Below are 21,988 nucleotides of genomic sequence, written 5' to 3'. Positions count from 1 at the left end.
TTGGTTTTCAGTGATGATATTTCGGAATCAGATAGAATAAGAGTTACAGAAACTGAAAATGTGATTTTCAAAAAATCTGATTTTTTAGCCATTTTTCGCGATGCGAAAGCCGCGTCCCCCTTAACTCACACTCACCGGCACTCACTCACATACACAATCATATTCACTCGCGCTCGCTGACAGTCACTCCTGTTCATACTCATGTCCACTCAGACTCATTGGCACTTGCTCTCTTTCAAACTCATGCCCTTCCGTCGCACTATCTCAAGCCTGAGAAATAGTGAGTATGGCGACCTATGCCTGCAGCAGAATCCAACTTCAGGTGAGGTACCAAGAGCAAGTGGTGAGAATTATGTGTAGCCTACAACATAAAACGGTCGCTCTTAGAAAGGGTAAATTAACCATCTTATGGCTCGACACTTCAAACGCCATTTCAGTTTGTTGTGCACAGGACTGTCCCATCTGCGTTTAAACAGTGCACAATAGTGTCACTCACTGGTGTTTATGCCTAGTACCCGAGAGCAACTACTTTTCAGACAATGCAGGCAGCACGGGTAAGGGTGCACCTACCTGGAGCAATGCTAGGTTCCCCGTGGCCATCCTCCACTGCTCGGCTGCAGTGTCCATTTTTCCCAAGTTTGCCTGCAGGAAGACAGCAATCCCAGTGCTTTTCTCAAGATCTGCTACCAGTAGTGCAATTGATCGATTGATGGATTGATTGATTGGGGTTAATGTCCCAAAGTAACACTGGGACTGTGAGAGATCCTGTAGGTGAAGGGTATAGATTAATCTGGACCACTTGGGGTTCCTACCAGGCACCCAAAACATACTAATCAGTAGCACATGCAGTAGAGGCAGGCATCCTTATACAGATTCTGAGAGGCAAATGCAAGACAGGCAGCTTTAAAATACTAAGTTTGTTTGAATAGAAACACTTTATTTGGCGTGATAATTACAAAAAGGCCGTCTTCGTATATCAAATACAAAATGTTTCTATTAATTCTGAAAGCAAAAAATGAAAAAAAAAAAACTGAAAACAAAGAGGAAATGTGGTAAAAAGGAAGTCATTTTGTTGAAGACATGCAACACTACTGGGAAGTCTATTGATTGATTGATTCGTAGGGTTTAAGGAGGCACATTTGTCTCGAGTAATTTTTAAAATTTTGTTATTTCGATGAAACTTGGTAACCTGGTTCAGTTTTTCATGCTGATCTCAAAAATGCAGTTACTTTTCCATAGGTCAATTATTTCTAGAGTGAATTAAAATGAATTAACTATTGTTTCTAGCTACAATAACACAAAAGCAACTTCTCAGAGCGTTACTATTGGCACATGCCTAGACATTACAAAGCATAAGGCACACAATGGTGGTAATACTTTTTTTTTTACATGACAACTTTTAGTTACCCTATAGCAGTTCGAATTTCATGTTGCAAACATGGACACTCCTGATTATAGGTGAAATTACAAATTTTCAGAGGCCTAATTAAAAGATTCGCTCATACCATTGTGTGCTGTAATAATTTCACTGTGATCTGTAGGCATCACAAATGTACTCTTTTTTGGTTGCAAAGACCCAAGTGGCATTTTTTAACCCTTTATCTCCCATTGGTGAGTATAGTCGTCATGAAATTTTGTACCAATGTAACCAATGATGACTGTAGTCTTCATAAACAAAAATGTGTCGCACAGGGAACCTATGACGACTATACTCATCCTATTGCATCTATAGTTGCGATTCCTGACACTAGATGGCCACACTTGTCCATGTTGTGCCATTTGTGTCTCTCCTTTCACTATACTGCCGCCTCTGACACCCCCGCATTAAACATGACTGCCTCCTCGAAATGAGGCAATGAAAGCGCGCGTAAAAGAAAGTATTTTAATGACTCCTCACCAGACAGCAGCTCTGTAGACTTCTGCACGAAAGCAGAAAGTGATGGGTTCTCATCTGAGGAGTCTGATGACAACGATTCTGTAGATGGACCGGCGGACCTTGCGGCTGCCTGTCAGTCTAGCATATGAAGACAGCCTACTAACTACTTTTGGAGCTGCGGAAAAGTAGCCACCATTCATGAGCATGTTTTTGGATCGTATTGGTTTATTTTTTCTTCGTATTATGTTTTTTCATAGTGTATCGAGCCCTGCAGAATGCTTTTTTTGCGAGACACTAGGACCATGCAGTGAAGCCTTCTTCAAGGAGGAGGAGGAATAAACTTTATTTAGAGAAATGAGCAGACGCTAAAATCGTCCGAGGTGGGCGGCATCCCTAGTCCAGGATGCCGTGGGCCTGAGCCGATAGCTTGGCCCTGCTCACCAGGCGATACTGGTCTTCAGGGCTCGGGCTTGTCAGCTGGGCCTCCCACTGCTCGATGGCGATAGTTTCTTGCAAACTATCTTTTTACACAATTTGTGCAATAAAGAACCTGCATTGAATGAGCGAAAAAATATTTCTGGTAAATTTGGTAAAATTTTCTTGTTTTTTCATGGTAGGGAAAGGATTCACGTCCGCTGCGTGTTTTCTGCAGAGGCACATTTGCGTGCTGAAGTCGTTGCTCTGCAGGTGGTCTTTCTCTACCATGTGTTTAGTAACAGGTAAGCCAGAACTGATTTTCAGGTTCCTTCAGAATCGCTTCTGAGGCTTTTTTTTTGTTTCCTGCATTGAATTTTAACATAGCCTTGCCCACAGCAGTCTGCGCAGCAAACAGCGATTAATGTTGCTCCTTTGATGAATGTGCCCTATACCACGCAATGAAAATGCTGATTACTGTTCTGAATTTCCCCCCGCTGGCACCGCTCAAGAAACCTCTCATGAGACGAGCGCTCGTACACCAGAAAGAGGGCCTTGCAAATATGTGGTGGCAAGTTGTAGGAATATTTTGGTGCCGGCTCACCTTTTGCCTTTGCCACATGTTGGCACAAACTGTTATTTGACACTACAACATAGAAGTAACATGGTAATAGGTTGCCATGACAGCATCATGAATGGCCTTCATGCCACCTTTGCTTCATTTGAGAGCCCAGCTATAACATGTACTGAGCTTGGTGATCAGGTCGCCAGTCAGTTTTCCTTTGTCACCAAGGCTCTCGGATCCGGCTACGTTTTTTCGTAAGTAAGTTTGCACAGTGCCGTTTCCATTCTTTTTTCCACATGGCTGACACAGTCTTCTTTGCTGATGGGAATTTACTGATACGCCTTGGCTTCCTGTAGGGCAAGGAAGGCATGGCTATCACCGTCCAAGAGTATAGTAGTCTATCCGAGGCTGTGTTTTTCTATTGATCTTTGGAACAAAATAAATGCAGCTTCCACTTCCATTTCTCCAGCTTTCTTGTTAAAGTTCTTTTGGCATACATGCTTTTCCTTCCAAGACTGGTAAAGCAGGTAATCTTATTTTAGTCTACGTTTGCATGCAAAAAAAAAAAAAATTGCACATCTCAACATAGTCAATTATTAGTCCCGAAAAAAGTTTGATGACTGTGCTGACACAGATGTGAGATGAGTGGCCAAGCGTCATCCAGGAACCATCATACAAAACGGCTATGTTGCCTGAGTTCTTGAGCTTCAGTTTACCATAGAGCTTTTGGACTGCGAGGGTGCTCTTGGACATCAACATCTTAGCAGCTTGAGTCAACACGAGCATTAGCTTCGTCTTCAAGTTGCCCTGCCCCTCGCCCCTGCCATGTCTCAGTATGTATAGAAAAAAAAATTTAATTTAGCGCCGTTTGCCGATTCTCGGTGCTCTACATTGCACGTGCATGAAAATGTTCACAACTGATGTTTTGCACGCACGGTCGTTGTTCACCTGCGGCAAACTCCACGCCGACGCGGCTTCACCGCAGACTGCATACGTGATAACCACCTTTAAGGCGAAGTCATTGTAAGGTTCACCTTTGCCCACTGTCACATCGCCCCACACATCTTGCAATTCACACAAGACAGCAGCCCATTTATAGACAACAATATAAATGAAGCTGTATCGGGTCTGAGGCAGCCGCAGCGTCGTCAGCACGAACGAGAAAGTCCAGATTTTCGCTTAATATCCGGTGTTGAAGCAATGTCTTGTAGCATTTTCTTGAGCCTCCTTCTCATTCTTCTGCAAATTGGCAGGCTGTAGCATAACAGTGTTGTGCTGAAACGTCTGCCAAATGCGGCTACTCTCAGGACCGCGCCCATGTCATAGGCCTAGTCTACAGTTGTGGGATTCGGTGATGGTCTGCATGGGAAGCAAACTAGTGCCAACATCTTCCGAAGGTATTGCACATTTCTGAAAGTTGAACACCATTCATTTCTTCCGTCTGCCGAATTTATGCTTTGATGAAAACTTTGGTCGTGAATTCAACATTGCTGCATGCGACGATTTGTGCACTCTAGGCAAGATGGCCCCCATGTAACGCGTATGCGCAGACAACTGCAAAAATGTACCAATGGCGTGGCGCGCTTATTGTCACGTGTCTGAGTTGACGATTGGAATTGCGCGTCAGGACTGCTTTTTCGCGAGCTTTTCCTTCAGATCTGGAGTTGCAGCAATGTGAAATATAAAGAAGAGCAGCTCTTTCAAATGAGACCAAGATGGCTGCGATTGGAAAGAGAATGGCAGCTGCCTGTCGCAGAGAAAGGCCCTTTTTTGCATGTCCATTAGTAGAAATGCAGCTGGCAGGTGCGATATAAAATTCTACGACGACTAAAATATCAATCAAGGATACGAGAAAATTTCCAAGAACATGCATCAGTCTCTGTAGAATTGAAAAGTACCATTTTTAAGAAATCTATTTTCCCAGAATTTTTCAGTCTCTAAGACCTGTGTGCCCCTTTAATGCCCTAAAGAAACACCGCATCTATGAGAGACGACATGGCGGGGGGGGCTCCGCACCGATTTTGACTAGTTAGGGTTCTGTAACGTGCGCCTAAATTAGACTACACAGGTGCTTTACCATCTTGCCCTTGCCGACAAAGCTTACTGGATTACAGGTGCGTGGCTGCTAGCATAATTATGCGCAAAATTGCTCGCTAGTCAGGACACTTGCAAACACGTAGCGCCGAGTTTTCTCACAGGCAGCAGCATTGTAGGAAACTCCCGTATGCCTGCCACAGCACCCTTTGCTCCATTGGAAGCAGGAAACCGCAATGCGACACCAGAGGCTGGCTTGTCACCAAGTGACCCACCTGAGTGGAGAGGCGCGAGGCCAGCGTCATCTCCAGGTTTCCCTTGAGCCCCAGTAGTGCCGGCACAAGGATGAACAGCTCGGACACCTTCTGGAACACCTTCCAGTGCTGCAAGCAACCAGGGTGACATGGAATCTTTCAGCATACAATTACTCAAAAGGAACTTACTGTTGGGCATGCTGGCTGATACTTGGGGGAAGGCATCGTAGCACAAATACGACAGACACAAATAACAGAAGACTGGAGAGCACAGGCGCTATCCTGTCTTCTGAACAGCCTCCATACTGTCCTGTCTATTGTTCTGTCTGTTAAACAGCATCTGTGCTGTTCTGCCTTCTGTCCTGTCACCTAAACAGCACCAATGCTGCCGTGTCTCCTGTCTCTCTGCTGCTCTTCATGCCTACTTTATTTGTGCTACGATGACTTCCCAAAGTACAATTACGTCTCTGGCAAATTGTTCAGCCGAGCATACTACTCAAAGCTTCTAGTCAACTCAAGTGAATGCGGAAAATCACAGTATTAGGCTAAAGGACTGCAGGCTGGATACGGTAACAATCCATTACTTTCACGAAGAAGCAGGCATTCGAAAAGACTGAAGGCAAAGGAATGGAAAGGGACAAAGCACTGCCTGCCTAGTGCTTCTTTCTGTCCTTATCATTTTGAATGTGCGTTGGTCTGATGAAAAACTCTGAACTATTCACTGCGCCTTTACGAGCCTTTACCGGCACCGGAGAGCACTACACACTGAGTGCCTAAAGTGCTAATCTTTCAGTGACATGGTCACAGCGACTACTGCAGAGTGCCATCTTTTACTGCGGCAGTACTGTACTTTGTAACAATGGTGCACTTTAATAAAACATAATCATTTGGTTGGAGCAAGCCCTTTCTACATGGCAAGAAAAGATTAACGTAAGAACCATCATGAAGAGCCTTCATTACAGCTTGACAGAAAGACTTGTTTTCGCTGCACAAAATAATGAAAAAAAAAAAAAACGATACTTTTGCACATTCACGTAAAGTAACGTTCCCAACAGTTGATTCAAATTCAATTCTTTATTTCGATTTTGAAATGTTGCGTGACACAGCCAAAAAAGCCACCAATGGTCTGGTGAAGAGCTGTGCCACGATGTAGAACCCAACCCCTCAACTTGTTGTTAGTTTCCAGCTCTTCCAAGGCATTGGTCAGAATTGACAATATGCAAGAAAAGAATGCTTTTCATGTGGAAGAAAGACCTGTCGTTTAAACAAAAAGCCATATCTGCAGGCTAGGTAGCAGAATGAAGGATTAATTGTTTCCATTCAATAGCCTTTACCCAATGCCGAGTCCCCACATATCCCTCTACTCTGGAGGGGTTTGGCTGTAGTAAAGGCTATTGCATACCTGCTAACCTGGCAACATGAAAATTCGGGAGACCGCCGCGCGAGGGGGGGAGGTCCCCCCAAAAAAGTCACAGGCCTGCACGGCACACGCAGCACAGTCACAGCGTAAGCTGGTGGAGCGGCTCAAGAGTAGCTCCAATTTTGGCACCACGCACACCAGGGTTTTCGTGACAAAGTCTTTCACCTCGTTTTGACGAGAACGATCTGAACTGCCAGCCTGGCGTCAACGGCGAGCTGCGGCTTGTAATGCTCTGTTCACAGCAGTCTGCTGCACAGCAGTCTGCTGAGCCCAATGATGCCTGGCCGCGCAGGCCTGTGACATTTGCAGGCACCTTTACTAGATGGCGCGCCACCATACTGAAGGAGGCTGGGGTCGCGTTTTTTTTTTTATTGTGTGCCTCGTCTGAATGGCATCTCGTCGTCTGCGCACGCGCACGCTGCATTTTGCAGGCACCTTAACTAGATGGCGCCACCATACTGGCGGAGGCTCGAATCGTCTGCGCTCTGTTTAGAGTGCATTTGTCCGGTGCCCGATAGCAAGCGCTTGCGTGGCTCAGTGGTAGAGTATCTGGCTCCCACGCAGCGGGTGCAGGTTTGATCCCGGCGGGAACCGGGTACTTTTTTCGCATTTCGAGCGAAAGCAGTTACGATCACCATCGTGAACGGGAACAGCTATTGCAATGAGCCCATAACAGCTTACGGCCGTGCGAAACGGCACACGTGGTACAGAGTCCATACTTGTCACGACTCCGCGAAGTGACAAAGCACAGAAACTCAGTCGTGTATGATCTCAGAAATACTTGCAAGTACTTATTCTTGGCTTCTGAAAGTGCAATCAATCGTTCCAATGACCTAAACTAGGGGAAACAGAGGGTAGTTCGGCATTGGCACTTCACTCTACAACCTGACAAAGCCAATTGAAGCCTAACGCACTCACGGTCACAAACGACTGGATTGCTAAAAACGCGCGACCCAGCCTGAGACGAGCTAATCCGGTAAATCCAGGGCGTAAAAAAAAAAAAGAAAAAAGCAAGAAAAAGATAAAAAGAAATGCGGTGCTGTGGCGGCTACTTTTCAGGACATTTGAGGCCGCATCCGTACAATCGGGAGATGTGACAACAATTCGGGAGGCTCTCGGTCAATTCGGGAGAGTTGGCAGGTATGCTATTGAATAGGAATAATATATTTCCTCGCACTGGAGAGAACAATGATGACCTGAAACCTTTGGAATAATTCTCAGAAAGCCATTGTGGCTTGCGCTCCCTCCTTAGGACGGTGCCCAGAGGGAGAAATGTAGCCAGTGGACGAGTTCTGGCTTAAAAAACAGCCTTACAGAGTAGCCAGCTTACAGTTTTGTAACTGTCCATTACTCCTCTAAAGCAACAAAATTCGCTGACAGAGAAGCACACGTTGCTCAGCGGCATGAGCCTCAGGGTTATTAGGCCGCATCCCATGCACAACATCAGCAGCATTTCACTGTCTCATTTTGAAATAGTATATTAATGTAATGCAAACTTGGAAAAGTCGTGAGATGAGCAGATGAACGCACAGCAATTTGTTGGAAGTTAGCACCTTGTCTGCATATTCATGTGCTCTTCTTCGTGATCTAGTTTGCGCTGCACTAGCATTTCAAGATGGGATACGAATAAGCCTGCATTGCAAGCCTAGACGTTGCAACAGTTCCCCACTATCGTTGATACTCGCATCAATGACATGGTTGTTACGATATGAATCTTACCTGGATGACATCCAGCACCAGTCCAGCACCGACCGTACCGAACCCAGCAATGAGGAATGGCACAAACACCTGCACGGCCACCGACCAGATGGACTCTGGGGTGTCACCCGCAGCAGCGCCAGCCCTGTCACCCTTGGCACCATCCACACTGAGCCGCCGGGGTAGCAGCGGCTCCTTATCCACCACCATCACCTCCTCGTCGGCCGTCCAGTCGCCCTCTCCGCCCGACTCGACATCATTGCGGTGGGCGGGAGTAGAGGAGGCCAGGTCATTGAGCGGCTGGCTCTCCTTAGCCACTTTGTCGCCCGTCAGTCGGGGCACCATCCTGTGCCTCAGTCCTTTACGGCTATGCAGTGGCACATGGCCGGTCGGGGAAACAGAGCCCATCGCGACAGCGAGGGCATCGGCACGCTATCCCTGGAAGGACAAAAAGCAGGGATCAGCACGCTCCAGGGTGTGCAGTTTGAAGTGCGAGCCGGAATCTAAGATACACCCCCTTGGAAAAATAAGAGAGCCCCAATCTTGCATTTCATACTCCCATATCTTTGCCGCAACTGGCAAGTTGTTGTTTAATTAAGGATGTTTATTTGTGCTGGTTGGTACACATTGCAAGTGTCAAAGAGCAGTGCAAGGACAAGACAAGCGAGTTAACAAAACAAGTGTCATCAGTGTTCATTTATTGCATTTAAGGTACAGGCTCTATAAACGATGGAACAAAAATTTTAAATATAGAGCTTGACGTCCCAAAACTTTCCAGTGCATTATAAGGGATGGCATGGTAGACACCATAATAGCACTGATTCCAACTAGTCAGAGTCTGAACACTGCCCTGAAACAAGACTGCTGTGTCGAAGTGACTCCAGTTGCAAGACCTCTCGAACTCGGCCAACTTTTAGGCAACTATCATTATGGCATGATAAAACTGCACCTCTTTATAAAGCTCACTTGTTTTTACAAGCTATATATTGAAAACATCAAGCATCATGAGGGCAACGGTGAGCAGGTAGATGATAACAGAGGTTGGCATAGTGAGTGAACTAGGCACAACCAGATGGCAAGTGGCAGCTTTTTTTTTTTTTGGTACACCATAATGCTGAATCACCAAAAGCGCAATCTTCTTTTCTTTATATAGTGACAGGGTGTCTTGGGCAAGAACACTGATAATGAACACTGACACCAAAAATGCTGCAATCATACACATGAAGCAGCACAAGCCATGCACATAAAAGCCACACAACTTACTTTCGCTCTGCTTTCCTTTAATTCGGATATGTTTAACAAGTATAAATATTCAATCTCTTGTTCCCAACAAGAGAACATAGCAAAATATGCTACACATACAATCAATACTGTTACTTGATTATTAAAACTGTTAGGATGATTATTGCAGGAGAAAATGAACATCAAACTTCTCTTTTTGTGATTTTTGCACCCACTGTTCCAGTAACTCGGTGTGACTCAGAGATCTGAATGTGTTTTCTTGTATTTGTGGCATTTCGGTGCAGCAAAAGTTAAATTTGTTTGGTAGAGCCAGTAATACCTTTAGAGACAAGCTTCATATAAATACATATCAAAGTGATCGCGCATGCTTGTTTAGTAAATTCTTCAGTTGCGAGTAAGTGCCTGGTCCTGTCGGTCCTCCGTCTTCAGTTTTCTTTCGTTGCACTTTAATGTTCCGAAAATGAATGTCAGCCAACTATAGCTCACTTGTCCATCTTGCAACTTCAGGGCACCAGCACCTATTGTCTTTCATTTTTGGAAGGACAATAATGAGCGGGCCCCTCACTATAGTCACAACTCTATTGATTGAGGGTGCAATAGCAGCCGATACAGAACCTGTGTAATAGCACAAAGTTCCATTCATGATTTGGGACGCAATAGGAAGACACCGAGATTGCGACTGCGGGTTCTTGGTTCATGCCGCATGTATGTTAGTCGTTATTAATTTTTTTCTTGAATTATTTCTTTCTTTTTTTTTTTAGATTACTGCTGCTCTAGGTAGTTTAGGTTTGGCTAGGTTAGGTGGCGGAGCTGTTAGCATCCTTTAATTGTGGAGCGGCCTGTGGCAAGCGAGAATTTATGCAAGGACTCTTCTCACGAAATCAGACATTGAGTTCCAAGTAGAAACACTGCAAATTGGAGCACTAAATTATTTACATATAATTATAGTGCTCTAGCAGGGCACTTGTAACCAGCAAACGGAGGGCTCAGCAGATCACCTGAGATTGTAGGCAGCGCAGAATCTCTGGGGCACCACCCAAGGGGCAGTGGGGGGGATCAAAGCTGGAATCCAGGCATTGAATCCATGGAATCCATGTATTGGGGCCGCCAAGGACAGAGCACGCCAGGGCGTGTTCTCATACAAAACTGGCTGTCCACGACTGCAGACATCCGATCTTATACACCTCGGGTACACAGAGCCACTCTGGCACCCACGGGATACACCCCTGGCACCCACAGACCAGCCCGGGTTCCAGCTTTGATCCCCCTGCTGCCCATTGGGTGTCCTCGAGGTGTTACCAAATTGTACTAAATAATGGCACATTGTTTACACTCGATACTTGTGCAAGTTTTCCCTTGTCACCGGCTGCTCCGCAATTAAAGGACGCTTACAACAATTCTGTCAAGTTAGGTTAGATTAGGAACAAAAGAAGCAAATATATTTGCACATCCATACGTCCTCGACCTTACAAAAATAGTGTTGACTGCTTGTGAGGTTCATGCCATATCCTCAGTGCAGCTCTGCACACTTAATATGCGATAGAATAGAAAGCGGCCCTCTCACTTTTGCAAATGCACTACCACGACCTCTCTTTAGTAACTGTGCTATTTATGACCGACCCTCCCACCACAGTGAATGCCTTCATTCTTATGGCCCTGTTCCGTTTCACCAAGCTATGACCAAGCCTCCTCTTCTGGTAAGAGTGGTCGCTTTGCTATTGCAGGAGTGTAATTTACCAACACAGATTAACTCAACATTACCCACTGCCTTAGGTGGCACTAAACTGCTTATTGTCTTACATTTAAAAAGTATCTGTATGTGAAGTTATAACACCCAAAGTTAGTTTCCCACCATTTAAATAATTCAATTCTAGAATATTACATTTCACATCAACTACTACCTTGGAGAGACATTTGTTGCCTTACTGCAAAAAAAAAAAAAAATTTTAACAGGTGCCTACAGCAAAGTACAGTCTTTATATTTCTAGATGTTTTCTTCTTTAGGGACCTTGAAATGAAAACTGAAATGTTTCACACCTTGTGAAAGTGCGCAATAGTCAGTATTGCAGTGATTGCAGTTTGTGCACTTGAATGGATGTAGCCATGCACAATTCTTGCAGTCGAAACTGTGCATGCAAGCATTGTTTTCCAAGTCAGAGATGGTGATGTACGAACATGTTCTTGTTGCAAAACAACTTGGGAACTCAGAATCTGGCTTTCTTTTGCCTCAGCATCCCATTTCAATTTAGGAGCTCAGAACTGGTGTGTTGCAAAATAGCAACAGCCGGCTAGGGTGGTTTAAGGCTTTCCTTTCATATGGCCTTTTACAATTTTTCATGCAGTTTGTTTACTGTCTTGCTGTTACAACAGATGCTGAAAATTTTGACTTTTTGCAGCCAGAAAGGTGTGCACTGCAAGACAAAATCATTATTGAAAGGCTCTAGATCAATACTGAACATGCATATCAAGGCTCCAATACACAAATGTTTGCGCCAACAAGACATCTGATGCCATGCTGAATACCATAACCGTTAGTTTTCAATCATTCTCACAGTCGTCATTTGCCTGTTTTGCGATTGTTAACAAAAGGAGACATGCCATCTTGCCAACGCATTCAACAGCTGCGCGACATGAGAATTTGTTGATGAAAAGCATTCCTAACCGCTACCTGCCTCTCACATATTTTTTAAACTTTCTCCATAAACAGCACTCGTTTAAATAAAAATGTACGGCATTCAGTACTCCAGCAATAAGCTACAGTTTATGCGAGCATCCAATCCCTCACCCCAAAGGGACAAACAACAGCAGCAAGTACACTAGCACTATTTGCAAAGTTTCAAGAAGTTAGCAGAATTTTAACAGAACGTTAAAGATTAAGAATATGCAGTCTTCGTACATAAAGCTAGCTATGGAAGTAACAAATGATCAAGCCATTCAGCCCCTCGCATCCCCTTAATTTTTCTCGCTATGGAACCATAAAGGGGTCAAAAAAGCATTAAGAAAAATGATGTACACCCGTGAGCTAAAGTATACGGACCACAGGGTTGCCGAAAAAACTGAATTTCTTCATAATTAACAAGCATAAACTGGAATTGACGAGTACACTGAAAAGTTCCCAATGCCAAGTTTGGACTGCAGTCCTCAATTTCAAGTTGCGTTCACAGGCAGAGAAAAAAATCGGCTTTACCGCGCAGCCCCTGGTCCGTATACTTTTGCTCACAGGTGTACACAGTTAGCAGTAACCAGTATGTTCATTGTAGATAAAGAAAAACACCAGATATCAACTCAGCCTCCTTGTTATCAAGTCAATAATTATGCCTTTTCAGCGACCTGAAATACTTATACAAGTGAACATTCGAACTGCAGCGCAATCAAGAATTTGTTCAAATAAAGCGTATCTCATATTACACAGAGTCCATTTATGATTCAGAGCTACCATGCAATATGTGAATGAATGGCAGTCGCCCAGCTGTCCGCAGCATGTAAACCCAAATGGAAGAAAGGTGTCATAGGATACACGAGACTTGAATGGACAATTTGTAATATTTGTAGCAACCTCTAGTACTGGAATAAAGTATCTAACACCTTGCCTCATGGTTGAAAAACAAGAGCTCTCGGCAGTATGTGCACTAAGCGAGACAGCTGGCGCATTTAATAGTGCGGTTTGAGCGTGTTCGCTTGCTGCAGTTACGCGCCTTCTGTCGTCGATGATTGAGGAACCCTATCCACACCCTGTTTTTAACAGACAGACTTTTCACACAGCCGCACATCCTGCAAAAAAGCATTCGTAAAAATCTGTATGACAGATGCCTTGCAAGGCCTTTTTTTTTTAACTATCACCCAAGGGGAATGGGAAGTGAAGCCCTTATGTACTATATCTACATACCCGGCATTCCTTGCGCGCATAAGTGTTTAATTTCTACAAATAAACCTCAGCTGTGAGTGCTGTGCTTTGTGTGTTTTCTTAATCTTGTGTTACCCCTATCGCACTACGGTACATAAAGCTCACGTTACTTGTACACGTCAGGAAGGGGAATCGTGCAAGAGATACACACAAATAAGACATCACAACACCACAGTGCTGTGGTGAAACTCGCTCTTGTCTATGGATTTTTTGTGCAATCGCACTTTTAGAAGGAAGAACCGGTTGGCAGCTGGCACACAATTCAAACGCAAACTCCCAACAGCTAAAAGTCTGGCATATTTCCTTTGCCATGCCAGCCCCGTTGCATTCGTGCGGGCCGTCGGCATCCGAATTTCACAAACAGCATTTAAAAGGGAAGGCCAGCTGCAACACAGTTAAAACTGGTTGATGTTATCTCAACGGCAGCAATGGCGGCAGTGCGAATCAGATAAGGCTCTCCTTCATGCTATGGCAACGTTTGGAACCTGTGTGTGTATTGGATCGCTTCATGTCGTTGGAATGAAGACCCGCATATGCTTGCCGACATGAACAAAACCTGCTGCTGCAGCTCACACTAAAGTGGCTGACTCACATTTAATTTAGGCGATGTTATTTATTTCAGTGGCTCTCTACAGTGGATGTCTTGCTTTCCACTGTTGAGCTTTCTGCAAGGATCAGTATAAGACTCTGGGCAAATTTGCAACAACAAAGACAGCATGATGACTTCACAAGTCATGGAATATATTTCTTTTTTCTTCCAATAACTTCTGTTAAGCAAACATGATAATAAACACAATAATGATACCCAGGAATGATGCTAAGAAAGGTTGTAGATGCATCATTCAATTTATTGGAGGATTTTTCACCGTAACACATGCAACTTTGACAGGACCCACACACCAGCTCAAATTGTATCTGTGAATTGAAGTGAACCAAGCTTGAATTATAGAGGTTCCAGTTCAATAACATCCTCTGCCAAGTCGTTTGTCATAACAAATGCAAATCAGATGCTGCGGTACATTTGTCACATTCACCTTTGCTGGTTTGGCAAGTCAGCAAACACTGAAGTGGGCCTCTTATCTTAACATTAAAACAGCTACAGATGAACCTTTCTAAAAACTCCAAATTTCTGATACAATTTATGTACACCCTAAAGGATTACCGAAACTATTTTCTTGAAACCTGAGAAACACACTGCAATGAGTGCAGTGACTTTCAATTAACATTTTCGAAATCCATTGTGTTACAATGGGCTAACCTAACCTGACTCAACAAATTAAACTGAAATGCATTTTTTGCAGGGACAGGTTTTTTCCCCTTGACTTTATTTCCTGAAAGAGGCAATAGAAGTTTGATGGGGCTACTTAACTGGTTGCCATTTTCAAATTCCCCGCAAATGTAAGAATGGCAACCTTCGAATTCCCTGCCTTCGAGTTCTTCGAATTAGGCTGAGCAAAAGAAAATGGCTACGCAAGAGTCTGCTCTTGCGTAGACATTTGTACTTTGTCCAAACTGGCCGAGGCACGAAAAAAACGACGTACAGAACAGAGGCAGGCATGTAAAACCTCGTAATTCATTGTTTGATGAGCACATACCAGGCAAAACTTAGCCACTGAACAATACTAGACGGCGGTGACTCGGGGACAAAGGGGGAGGCATAAGATGCCTTCCATGTGGCAACAGGTTTGCAAGGAACCTGCGCCAATGTGCGCTGCTCTATGCTACATGAAAATGAAATTGAACTGATAAGAAATAGGTCAGCAGCTACATGTAAGGCGTGTGAATAATTCATTTATTATATATCTCTTTGTTGCAGCATTTTGCCTTAGCTCTGTCAGTGCAGTACTTTTTGTCCTTTGCGCTAATGCACATATGTGCGTGCGAGTGTACCTCTACCTTGCATACTTCAAAGCAGCGTAGTGAAGACTGAAAAGACACAAGAATGCTACGACAATTTCCATGGGCAATACCTCGGCATGCATGGCTGCAAGATTCATCATGAACCGTGCTGAGAGCAGGTGCAATGTCACATCTATCAATGCCCCTGACAACACCCCCAGCGTGCTTCCATTGCAAGGTGTAGCAAGAATGCAGAACTGGGAAGGCAAGTGCTCGCTGGTTTAATGTATGACACACATAAAAAAAAAGAAAAAAGAGAGAGAAAAGGAAATCTGATGACACAACAGCTTATTCAGTGCCCCCACCCCCTTTTCTTATTAAAGCATTGAAGCATGTTCTTAGCTTCCTAAACCCAAATTTCCGAGGTCCCTTGGTACTTGACCTGAATGGAAGCTTGAGCTAGTTGGTTCCACATTAGGCATGGTAAAACAATGTGAAAGATGTGGACGAATGGAAAAGGCAAGACATATAGGTTCTGCGTATGTGTTTACAGCACCTGTATGTCTCTTGTGTTTTCCCATGATCCACATTTTTCATGCTGCTTTACCATTCCTTTATGCCTGTCTTAACCTTGCGACTGCTGGTTTTCTTTCACGTATTGGTTCAGTCGAGATTTCATGCAGCATAGAATCTCATTCCTCACCACTGATTTCATGCCAGTCAGATTTCCTCAACAGCTCGTATATTTCCTTATCCGTCAAACCATCAACAGACCTACCATGCTGACTTGACATGGCTCCACCTAGTGTTGCCACCAATCCCGAATTTCGTGGGAAAGTCCAGACTTTTGAGTAAATGTCTCGAGCCACGACTTGACCCACTCGGGACGGCCAAACGTCTCGACTATTGTTTTTTTTTTTTCATCTACAGTATAACAATCAATATACCAGATTTCCTTTTTATAACGCCTGACAGCACGGTTGCAAATTTGTCTATTTTGTCTTCTATTGCATTGTAATAGAAGGCCACTTCGTTTTTGTCATAGTTTTAGTTCTGGTGTAGGCCCTAACCAATCACGGTACCTCTATCTGTATTGGTATAGCCGTATTACCCAGGCAACTATATACTGCACCTTTCTTGTAGTAAACTGTGACACGGTAGGGCTAAAAATTTTTTTTTTTCGGCTTTGTTCCACATACAGACTGGTGGCTCCTGTCAGTGGCAGGGTCGGTCATCACCAGCCGCTCCCTCCCATCTCGACTTTGTCCACTCGGGAGTTGGCAACCCTAGTGCCACCTACTATCAGAAATGTAATATACCAGTTCGACATGTTTGGCTGACCTCTCCATGGATGACACAACAGGACCACAGCATTTCTGTTTTTGCACAAGTTGCTTCTGGAGAGACACAGAGCACCTCCGAGTTATCTCGAGAGTGTTAAAGTAGGTCGATCAAAGGGACATAGAAGGCTGAATCAATCTGGATTGTTAAATTGCACTCCCGCAAACCTCACAAAATTTCTTTGAGCCTACAGGTGAATTGGTTGTATAAAAATATGTGATCGAAGAGCCCCACAATTTTTGCCCAATTCAAACTGTCCACGACAAACAGCCTCGGGTAGTTGCACCGGTAATCTCAAGGACCAAGCTTGCTGGTCATTATAGCCTAATTTTAATCAGAGGCCTTTTCCACCACCGCAACCTTTTCCCCCCATGTGAATACCTCACAAGAAAGTACTTAAAGATTACTTGAATTTCCCAATAGTATTTATGGTCAACAAAGCATTGAGTGCACAGTTGCTGAAATCTGAAACACATTACTGGTTCATACTTAAAATAAATACCCGGTTCTTTAGCAGTGTCAAAAAGTTATTTAAAAAGGACACATCTAAACATTTTGCCGTCATGAACCAATCTTGTGTTTTTATTGAGCCCATGTGTGTAGTATATTTTTCTCCTACTATAACACTTTACATGCAAGTACACTGAGCACTTTAATTAGTTCTCTTGTTATTCTTCGCAATGATATTTTTGCGTAGGACCACTTTTCCACTGCAACAGCTAAGGGCCAGATGTTCAAGCAATTACTTCTGCTTTGAGTCTCCATAAAGTACCATTGAATTTAAACAATATATTATGACTTCAATGGGAAAACTGTAGATAGCTACAAAATAAACCCCTATGGCTTCTTTGAGAAGAAAGCTCTGCAGCAAAAGAAAGATCTCTTGGTATGGGAGAAATTTTCCTGCACTTTTAACCTAATTTTCCCAGCTTTTTGAATTATAAATCATCTTGGCCTTTTAGCTAAGATAGTAGTGTTCAAGGCAATGCAGAATTGACACCACCACAGCCTTTCATTGTTGACAAGCACAAATAAGTATGAGGCTCTTCGAGAGTTTCTTACACCAATGGCACATAGCATTCTGCCTAAATATGCCTTCACATCAAAGGGGCACGAAACTCTTGTGCTGAATTAAAATGGCAGTTCCAACTGCAAACTGTGTGCTTCAATAGCAGATCGAGAACAGATCTCAAGGCAAATCGCTCTGTGGAGCAGACAAGGCTGTTGCACCGAAATCGACTGATTCGACCGGAAGTCAGTGCGACATAGTTCCTCCAGCGGCTGTCGACTGGATTGTCTGTGTGACAGACGACATAAAGTAGACGAAACAGATGATACCAGACAGCATGCAAGTGATTCTTTGTTCTGCCACACCGATAGGGCAAGCTGCTCAAGAAAAATATAAAATTATTCCCACCGTACTACAGCCACTTTTTCGCTCGTTCTTGTCCATGTCTTCTAGCGCTATGACCCCCTTTGATAATCTGTTCTCTTCACCGAACCAAGAAGGCCAAAGCTGTTAGCCAGTAATTACATCTGCCAATACGATATGCCAGAATGCTCACACTTCTACATGCAGTTTGCGCCCGTCCTTGCTCTGGCAGGAATGTGAGTGTTACAAATGCGGATTTGGAACGAGTGCTCTTCACAGGAAGACAGCACTCTGTGGCAGAGCTCGCGGATTGCTCTAGAATCACAATTGCAATTCAGCATTAGTAGGACTTTTTTTGCTTTATTATTTAATGTCAAGCATACATTGTCCAGTTTTTTGCCAGTGACCTTTTTTTTTCTTCTTTGCTTTTAACTCCTTAACATGGCTAGCACCCGTAGCTAGCACAATCTTCTTCCTCCTCGTCGATAATATCACCTTCTAGTGCGATCAGTTCAATATTCACTCCAAGTGCTATGGGGAACACTATAAATAAGAAGACAATAACTTGGCTGCAAATATTTTTATAGCGTGCAGTGAGATGGTGGTGCCACCGCGTGGAACGAAACGAAGGCATCTGTCTTGAATGTTGCTGCAGCAGACGTATAGTGAATGACTTTGTGGGCTTACGTTGCAGCTTCGTACTGTCACACATCTCTTGCATTGTTCTTCACTTGAATAACTATTTTAGTTGTTCACCAAGAACAAAAAGCTTTTCATTTTTCAGCATGCCAGTGCCTTTGTCACAAGCTAGAATCATGGATACAGTGTGCGCAGTGTGAAGAGCACATTTGTTAACGTCATAGCACCTGCATGCGTGCACTTGTAACATGATCACAGCTTGCCTCGTTGAATTTAATCCAATTTGCACCCCACTCGTCATATTTTTTGTTCCGACTGTGCGTGCACCTATTGGCTCTTGCATTATGGATATTTCGCGTGACCTTTGCCTTGATTACCTCCGTGTGAGCCATTTATGTTTATGGTGCTCGCTATTTCTATCTCGTTTATAACAGCTCAAATTATCACTTGAAGTGCTTGCCCTGTGCACTTTATGATAAAGGAAAAGAAACCAACCATGAAAGCTCTAATGTTGGAGCCAAACGTAACTCAAAATGCTATCAACCTGTACACATCGTGTTTTGTTCTTTTAATGTTTCTAAGTTTGTCCATGTAACCAGCCAGCATGACTTATATTTTGACATGAACTGACATTCATAATGTGCACTAATTCTCATAGGAGTGGCACAGCTCTGTGTTAGGCGCAACACCTGTGCTCACCGAAACTGGTTTAGTTTATAGGATCATGAATTCGAACAGCCATGAAAAACCAACGCCTTTCTGAGTTATCCTTCAAGTAGATGAAAAAGCATGCTCAGAAACTGGTATTGCTACAGCATACACTTCTACATTGACTTTTGCATGTTGCAGGCACCTTCATCTCGCGAAGCTCCACAGCCGGCTCTCACATTCCTCTTGCAGATCAAAAACCTGACCACTTCACCGCAGTTTTACTCCTTCGTCGACATTTGGGCCCCTAAAGAACTATTTGATGCACGCATAGCAGAATCCGCATTTTCTTACGACTGCTGACAACATCGAACACGGGCTGATGTTGCACGCGGTGCGCTCTGAAGACTGCACAAGTAACACTAGCACGTCCAATGGTGGTGCTGCTGCCGCGGTTCGGCGTGCAACATTTAGGTGTGAAACCGAATAATAAATGCGAGTATCTTCGAAAGTTTACAAATTTTTAACGAATTGCCAGAACTTGAAGAAGTGCAAGATTACTCCTTCATAAGCTACAGTTTTGCTAATTCCTTTTTAAAGAGACAATTAGGGACTGGAATCAGCTTCCAAAAGAATTCGTGAACATAACAGATAACAGTCTTCTTTTTTTGGTTGTGCTGCATGATGTTTGATTCAATGTGCATTTTCATTTTGCATTATGAAATTTTATATATGTTACCTCTTAATTTCCTTGCCACTCATTTTCTTGGTCATGCTCTCGAACTACGTGAATTTTGTTTGCGCACTCCTTCTCCTCCCTCCCTTTTATGTAATGCAACTGCAGTGTTGGAGGAATAGTACTAAAAAATAAAGTGTGGCCACAGTTGCATGGTGTAGGGTGTGTTAGGCAGGACTCCTCTATACCACCACAAGAACTTCACACGTTACTGCAAATCATTGATGTGAGCATCATTCAGCCTGATGCTGTGGTCCCAAGCGCCATGCAATGGCCACGTTGCCAAAAGCTGGACATGCCCAGTACTGGCTATTGTTTATTTTGTTTTCGCTCCTCTACATTCAACATTGTCAAGCTTTTTATCATTCTAAAGGCAGCGCACTCACTGAGATATGAACACGAACATGAGCGCTGAATTCCAACTAAGTGTTTATTGTTGTGCGAGAAGCATTTATGGATTATGCTTGAATACAACGCACGCACTTGAAATGAAGATGAGGGAGAGAGGGAAGGGCTAATTTAAGGGGAGAAGAACTTAAGACCAACAACGTTAACCACAAGAAACAGTAACAAAAAAATTCAGAAGGCTGGCGACCAAGTTACGCAACACGCTTGACTTTAGGGAAATCAGAGGCGCAAGAACCTTTTTATTCTTTTCTAAAAGACGAAACACCAAAGGGCAACTGACACGTGTGTCCCTCATTCTGTGAATAGCTCTAGAACAATAATGGCCCACCAACTACCATACCAATACCTCCGGAGCATGGTCAAGCCTGGTCCCCCCCGGGGGCTCTGCAGTCACTTCTCTCAGAACAGGGGCACCCTCATTACCTTCTCTTTTATTGTTTCTTCATTTAAAGCTTTCGGCGATGCAACCACAATGTGGCTTGCAACCACTGCATCAACGCAACGTCCCTGACATCCCGTGGCACCCAACTCCGAATTCATGACACATAAAGCAGTCCCACTGGACATACCTGCAGCAGTACTCCACTTGGAATGCATTTTTGAATTTACCAAATTAAAAGATGGCGTATAAGTGATGATTTGTTGCCCATTGGAGAAATTGAGGCTTCATACCACGATCATCAGCAGCTATGCAAGTAAATGACTGCCCAAGAAAGACAGCTTGTTGTCGGCCTAAATTCCTGCGCCACAATTAGTGTAAAGCTTTATTTTCTGAGGAACCCACATGAATCTCCTGGACGGAAGCATGCTACTTTTCAGTGGGTGCAAACATTCCTTCCTGCAGCGGATTCCCACAGATTTGTTTAATCAACTTCCACTTGTTCAATTCAACAAAACGCCTGTGCAGCTTAAGGTACATAAAGTGGGGCCCCGCAGGTGACTCTGGGAATGCTTATTGTTCAATATTCGCTGGTGAGAATGAAACTAAGAAACCTTTTTGGCACTCAGGGGGGTTTGGTGACGAGGCCTGCATTGTTGATGTACGTGCAACGTCCGACTTCTCTGACTCAGTCTTTCTTTTATGCTGCTCACCGAACAAGACTGAGCGACACTCTCCAACTGTTGGAATTTCGGCCTCCTCTTTTCTCGCACTGATTTGTACGAGTACATGCCGTGACTCATTGAACAAAGTTGAATCAGACAGGAAACAGACGCTAACAGTGTTGTAGCGTGAAATCTCACGGCCAGCCTTGTTTCTTTTGCTTCGATCCAAGGGGGATTAGCAATGCGGTTCAGCGAAATCGTTCCGCTGACGGCAAATCTAAGAATATGCATGCGCTAAAACAACGTCTTCAATCCACTGCGACAAGACTAACGTCGCACTGAGAGTACAAAAGTGAAACCACAATGCGAAGGCACTGGTGCTCAAACAGTAGAAAAGTAAACAACACAAGAACGGAACGGTGCAAGCAGCATCGTAAACCAGCTGTCATTTCACGGCCAAGGCAACGAAAAGCAACAAAAGCGTGTTGCATGCCGCGACACTGATCACACATGTGCAAGAGAGTGGTTCGATCGCGCTGCCGGTCGCAAGCGTG

General features: G+C 44.0%; 1 protein-coding gene across 1 annotated transcript; it reads right to left on the bottom strand.

The window, feature by feature from the left end:
- Positions 1–490: 490 nt before the first annotated feature.
- LOC119434371 (solute carrier family 41 member 1) lies at positions 491–8,737 on the bottom strand. The gene is made up of 3 exons (XM_037701541.2): positions 8,283–8,737; positions 5,165–5,272; positions 491–642 (listed from the first exon to the last, which is right to left on the bottom strand). Exons 1-3 carry the CDS (start codon positions 8,667–8,669, stop codon positions 526–528), a joined length of 612 nt encoding a protein of 203 aa, XP_037557469.1. The 5' UTR covers positions 8,670–8,737; the 3' UTR covers positions 491–525.
- Positions 8,738–21,988: the final 13,251 nt, after the last annotated feature.

This window comes from Dermacentor silvarum, unplaced genomic scaffold, assembly GCF_013339745.2.
Source record: "Dermacentor silvarum isolate Dsil-2018 unplaced genomic scaffold, BIME_Dsil_1.4 Seq1033, whole genome shotgun sequence".
NCBI classification, from domain to species: domain Eukaryota; kingdom Metazoa; phylum Arthropoda; class Arachnida; order Ixodida; family Ixodidae; genus Dermacentor; species Dermacentor silvarum.
This window is presented reverse-complemented; position numbering and strand designations above follow the sequence as displayed.